Source organism: Mustela lutreola, chromosome 2 (genome assembly GCF_030435805.1).
Source record: "Mustela lutreola isolate mMusLut2 chromosome 2, mMusLut2.pri, whole genome shotgun sequence".
NCBI lineage: Eukaryota > Metazoa > Chordata > Mammalia > Carnivora > Mustelidae > Mustela > Mustela lutreola.
This window is the reverse complement of record NC_081291.1, coordinates 60,008,598-60,014,825: the sequence shown is the minus strand read 5'-3', so window position 1 is coordinate 60,014,825 and position 6,228 is coordinate 60,008,598. Positions and strand designations below refer to the sequence as shown.

The 6,228-nt window shown below is 55.9% G+C and overlaps 1 protein-coding gene across 2 annotated transcripts; it reads right to left on the bottom strand.

Annotated features, from left to right (window-relative positions):
• Positions 1-5,207, bottom strand: C2H3orf22 (chromosome 2 C3orf22 homolog). Of its 2 annotated transcripts, XM_059165193.1 has the most exons (5): positions 5,121-5,207; positions 2,928-3,057; positions 2,130-2,261; positions 1,138-1,391; positions 128-312 (listed from the first exon to the last, which is right to left on the bottom strand). In XM_059165193.1, the coding sequence occupies exons 2-5, from the start codon at positions 3,014-3,016 to the stop codon at positions 224-226; spliced, it is 564 nt and encodes a 187-aa protein (XP_059021176.1). In that variant the 5' UTR covers positions 3,017-3,057; positions 5,121-5,207; the 3' UTR covers positions 128-223. The 2 variants fall into 2 exon arrangements, with proteins under 2 accessions (XP_059021177.1, XP_059021176.1); XM_059165194.1 differs by lacking the exon at positions 1,138-1,391 and having other exon boundaries at positions 1-312.
• Between the last annotated feature and the right edge of the window lie 1,021 nt (positions 5,208-6,228).

The window sequence follows — 6,228 nt, the reverse complement described above, 5'->3', positions numbered from 1 at the left end:
TAGAATTTGAACCTGAAAAGTTTATTCACACAGTGTGGCTGATGAGGCGATGAAGAGCCTCGTCAGAGCGGTTCCCCTCACTAGAGTTCACCTCTGTCTGTGGCTGCTGCTTGGAGTGCCAGGAACCGGGGGCCGAGAGGGAGGCTGCTGGGAGTGGGGCCCTGGGAGAGGCTTCTGGAGGGGTGGGTGGCGCGGGCACCTGGCCTGGGGAAGCGGCGGCTCACTAGCTTGAGTTCCCAAAGTTGGCTCTGAGGTGGCGGTGGTGGTGGAGGGTACAAGCAGGACAGTGATGTAACATCTGGGGCCCCAAGCCTAGAAAAGACACACAGAACCCCACAGGTCCAGAGACGTCGGCCAGGGCCATGACCAAGACTCTGCTCCCAGCCCAGATCTTCCCCAGGACCCCACACTGAGCCTCTGCTGCCCTCCTAGCCACCACCACGCCTCACCGATGTCCACGTCCGAACCCCCACAGGGTTCCCATGTGGGGCCTCAGACGTGGCCAGGACTTGACCCACCAGGCCTGCACAGACACCGAGTGAGTGTCATCCTCATGCCTGCCAGTAGCTGCATGGCCTCCAGCAGGGGCACAAGCACTGTATGGCCATTTCCTGAGTGAGGACATTACTCCTCTCCTAGTCAGTCTTTTCCAATGTCTACATCAGGTCTGGGCATGCCACCCTCCTGATCTCTAGACTTCAGTGGCTCCCCATTCCCCCTCAGACAGATGTGGGCATTTAGCATTCTCCATCACCTGTCCCCTCACCATCCTGAAAAGCAGAACTTCAGGTTCCCTAAAGGGGACATCATTCCATCCCGCCTCAGGACATTGGCACTTGCCTCCCACTGCCTGGAGTTTCTCCTCCTACAAGCTCCCTACTTCTCACCTGAGCCCCCATGCCCTCTCCTGTCCTCTCTCCCCATCCCCACTCTGCCCTACTTTGGCATCTGCGGATCGTGACCCTCCGGCCCAACCGTTCCTGCTCTGGTTGATTCCCCAACAGAAGGCTGGTGGGAGTTCCGAGGGTGGACGATGAGGTGGGGGATCTCTCCCACCTCCCTCTCTCCAGATGCCTTTGGCAGAGGCCCCGTAGCCACAGCCCCCACCCTGCCCTAGGGCTCTTGGCACCTGCCCACCTGTCCCACCCAGGGGAGGGATCGGCTCCCACCGGTGCTGGGCCCTGGTGGGTCGAGGAGCCCCCCTGCCTCCCGAGCTCCCTGACACATTGCCGACAGCTTCAGTTTGTCCTCCAGTTCTTGGCCCCGTGTCATCCTCCAGAAGTGCTCTTCCCATGACAGTCCCGCCGCGGCAGGCCCCAGCACTGAGTCTGGGCCTGTGCGTATAGTCTGACCGGTCCCCGGCAGACCCCGGGCTGGCAGCTGATCCCATTCTGAAGAAGCAGAAGCTGAGACTCAGCCCTCAGCCTCTGCAGCTCAGCGTCCCGTTCTGACATTTGGAGCAAACCCACAGCCAGGTGAGGGAGGGAACGTGAGACCAAGACAAGAGTCAGGGCCAGTGTGGGCAGAGAAGAAGCATGAATCTGTGTTCCTGCGCATGTGTGTGTGCGTGTGTGCACACGCGCACACAAGTGTGAGTGTTTATGTCGCCTCTCTGGGTCTCAGATGTGGGTCTTTCCAAAGGTGTCTGGGTGTTTGAGTATGTGTATGCTCATGGGGGGCGGGGATTTGTGAGGACATGGTCAGTCTAGACATGGCTAGCGTGAGGGTCCCCGTCCACACCTCCGCCCTCAGAGCAGGCTGCAAGGAGACCGAAAACTTGCTGGCTCTTGCTCTGTTTTGCCTCTGCTGTGTGGAAGGATGGTGGCTAAGTTGCCTCCTCAGGCCAGTTTCCACATGTGTGGAATGTGGACAGAGGACTCTCCAGTTAAGACCCTCTCTGAGGGTCCTGTGCAGCCTCTCCCACAAACTGCCTTGCTGTGGGAGGCACCACTGGAATTCGGTGTCTCATTTCTGAGCCTCAGTTTCCTCAGCTTGGAAGTGCAGCCTGCCGGGAGAGGCACGTGTGTGTGTGTGTCCCTGTACAGACATAGGGGCGAGGGCCAGCAGCTTGAGTGTGGGTGGTGGGCAGTGGGCTGCAGTGGCTGTCAGCATCCCAGCCTGTGACTCACCCTCTGACTGGGATGGATCTCGTTGGCACCAGCGTCTTCTGCAGGGGCAGCTGGTCCCTCAGTGAGGTGCTCATCTTCGTGACCTCCCAGGGCTGCAGGAACTCTGTAGTGGGTTCCGTCAGCCAGGAGAACCTGCAGTGGGCACTTGGCATTTTTAGGGAGCCTGCGGCCACCAGCCACACAAATAGCTCTTGCTCGTCCGGAACTTTCTACGCCAGTCATCATTCCAAATGCTTCATCAGCACTAACCTGACGCCAACTCATAACCATTCATACATGAGGAAATTAAGGCACAGAGAGGTCAGGTGATTGGCCCAAGGTCACACAGCTAGGAAGCCCTCCAAAGTTGCTACATTTTTTTCAGGACCCATCAGTGCATTGATGCCACTGGCCAAGGCCCCAGAGCTGCCCAGTCTGGGGTTCTCTACTGGTTCCTGAGTGCCCTGGGGCTTTACAAGCTACACCCCACTCCAGTCTGACCCCATAAGACCTTTGGAGGGGCAGCCGTTCATGAACATACTCCCCAGGTGGTCCCGTGAGGCCACTGGCTCAGAGGGAAAGATCCAGCTAAGCTCTGGGATGGCCCCAGCAGTTCCTGGCACCTATCTAGAAGCCCTCAACTCAGATTGGGAAGGAGGTGAAGAAGACGAACCCCAGATTGTCACAGAGCTGCTAAGAGAACTCCCTGTGGATGAGAAACCTCCTCCTGGGTCCACTTTTTACACCCCTGGAATGCGCTTTTGGTGTGGTCTTCGGGAGGAGGCAGGACTTGGCCCTAGGGGTGTCGGGATCTAGTACCTGTACGGAAACTTCCTGGCAAATTCTTCCTGGGCCTTGTTTCTACTCTTCTTACACTGGGGGCACTTCTTGGGGTCCTTTGAGTTCATCACGGAAGGGGGTTAAGCTGTGGCACACTTTTCAGCCATGGCTGGAAGGCAAAAGGAGGCCTGTCAGAGCAGGGAAGGAGGTGGGAAGAGCCAGGCTGGACCCAGACCAGGCACTCAGCTTCCCCTCAAGACGGCAAAGGGAACAGAGGATGGGGTCCCTGCCTACCTCCCAGGGCTGAGGGAGAGCTGGGTCATGTTGGCCTGTCACCCATGCCCGACCTCACCCACTGCAGCAGTCATACATGCTCTCACATGTGAGTGTGAGAGTGTGCATGTGTGTGTGTGTGTGTGTGTAAAACCACCACTTGGGATGGTTCTCAGCTGAACAGCCCATCTCAAACTCTGGCAACCATGAATCTGTGCTCGTCTCTCTATTGCTGTGACTTTACAAGTGTTAGACCAATGGAACCACCCAGGAGGTATCTTTTAGAGCCAGGCTTCTTTCTCTCAGCATAAGCTCCCCACCTGTGGGAACCCGCCCAGCCGTGTGTATCAGCAGGTGGTTCTTTCTCAGGGATAAGTAGTACTCCATGGTGTGGCTGTGCCATGCTTTATTCAACCCTCAGCTGCTACAGGACATCTGGGTAGTTCCTGGTGTGGGGCTATGGCAAATAAAGCTGCTGCAAAAATTCATGTCCAAGTGTGCCCATGAAAATAAGTCTTTGTTTTCTGGAATATAGAAGGATACCATCGCTGGGGCATATGGTAAGTCCATGTTTAGTTTCAAAAGGAGCTGCCAAAAAACCTTCCAGAACTTCTGTGCCATTTTCCATGCCCACCAGCATACACAAGTGACGGTCTTCTTGCTGGTACAGAGGCAGGCAGGTCAGGGAGGAGAACAGTGGGGTTAAGGCCTGACTGCTGGTGTTTCCTTTGCCATCAAATTGTGCAACCCTCACCCACCAATGGCTGTGCTAATATATCTTCGCTGTGGTCTAAACAGCCATCGTGTTGTGAACGTGTGACCTCAGAGCCTCTTGTGACAGTGCCAGCCTCCTGCTAGAAATGCCAACAGCTCCTCTTGTGGCCCGGGCTCTCAGGCCCACCAGGAAGCTTCTTGCCCCTCCACCTACTAGCCACCTGGCAAAGAGCTTTGCTCACAGTGCGGCCCTCTACACCAGTGCTGGCTAGTGGGGGCCTCTGTGGTCTCTGACCCTGGACCATGGCTCTTATAAGGATACTGGGATCCCCTTCAAGGGCCTGGCTCCATAGCCCTTCACTATCAGGAAACCCGGGCAAGTCCCTAATCCCGGCCCTCCTCCTGCTAAAAAGCCAGGAGAGGGTCCTGGTCCAGGACAGGTGCTTGTGTCACAGTGGGAGGCACAGACCCTGGGGTCAGTGAAGTGTCTGCTAAGCTCCATGCGTGACCTCATTTAATGTTCTCCTCCTGATGGAAAGCAGATTATGGTCATCCCTGTTTTCTGGGAAAGGAACCTGAGGCTCTGAAAGTTTAGGTGCTTTGCCTATACCCCCACCCACCTGGTGAGTAGGGAATGAGGTGCGGTCCAGAGTGGCCATTAGAGCTCTCTGCAGCCTCAAACAGTCCTGAACGGGGAGCTGGGAGAGGTGACCATACCAGTGACTGACCTGAGGATACATCACCACTACAGGAACCCAGTGGTCTGGAGGAGGCGGGGAAGGGGCACCCCTCAGTCCCACCCCATACCTACCTGCAGATTCCTAAACCATGGGCGTGACCCCACAAACTGACATGGCTGAATCTGTCTCCCTCAGGGGCAGAAGGGCCACTGCAGAAGCCAGGGAAGGACTCTGACACCAGGGCCATCTGTCCCTGGTTGCGTCTTGCTCCTGCTTTCCAAGCTGATCTGGGACTGTCCTTCCCAGCCATCTAGGCTGCATCCCCAAATCCTGGTATGACCATGATGGGGGCTTGGCTCAGGGTGTGCTGGCAGTGTCAGGAAGACACCAGATATGAGAGCTGTTATACCCCTTAAGACCTCCCCCCCACAACGCTGCCCCCCCACCCCCACCGGCTACAACACTCTCTTGGTTCAGTGACATAGAGAGGCACAGGCCTGGGTATACAGAGCCTCCAGCCAGGAGGGAGTGGGTGAGTGGATCTTCCATGCTGCAGGCTACTCACAGGCTGGCTTATGTGACACCAGAAGGTTGGGAGCTGGCCATGGTCCTGGCTGGCATGCTACCACAGGAGTACTGGCCCTAGGGCCCCACGGGGCCAAGCCCACAGGGTCATTGCGACATCAGAAGCCCCTGAAGTCACAATCAGTGACACTGCGGTTGCTGAACCATGTGGCTTAGCCCAGAGTGGCTGTAGAGATGGGAGGGAGTGAGCAGGGCTTACTGGCATTCCCACAACCAGTACCCTGGGCTGAGCATCTACCTGAACACATTCCACAGTAGGGATCACTTCCATGCAGATTCTGGGAACAGAAGAGATGCCCCAGAACTAGCTAAAACCTTACTTTGGAAAAGTGATCCTGGCCGACTCTGACCTGAGTCTTCGCCACAGCCCAGCAATCATGGGGGTGAGGGTATGAGAGGTTAGGGCGGGACCTCAAAGACCAATTTCCTGCCTCCCAGTCTGGGCCACTGCCTTCTGTGTGGCCTCAGGCAAGCAACTCAGTTTCTCTGTGTCTGTCTCCCAGACCACATAGGTGTTTTGAAAAAATCGCTCTGGTGGCAGTGTGGAGAACGAAGTGAATGGGGCCAGAAGTAGGTGTGGGTAGACCAGGCGACCACCAAAGGCAGTAACATGGATGAGGGATGGTGGCAACTTGGAATGAGGTGGTGATGGAGATGGAGTGAGGGGCATGGATTTGAGAGATTTCAGGAGACCCAGTTAACACAGACTAGTGGCAGAGGCTGTGGGTGGGCCAATGAGGACTCTAGGTTTCTTTTATTGCCAGTGTAAGGGCCTACTTAATCAGAGGGAGCTATTTTGTTGCAGTAAACTTAGATTGACCCTGCCCCTCCCAGAGGAACTTACTTGCAAAGCCTAGATATAAGGGCGGGTCAGGACAGGTGAAGACATCCAATCAGTGGGGCGCGCATATATCTACTAGGGTAAATTGAAATTCAATTAGCCACCTGTGTGTTACCTAGCAGTTTTTTTCTGTGCATGGCAGACTTAGCATGACTGTGCAGTTTTCCCTGTGTATTGCAATCTCATGGACCACCTGTCTATAGCCCGGCTAAACTACCTCTATAAAAATTAGTCTGTGAGGCTGGGA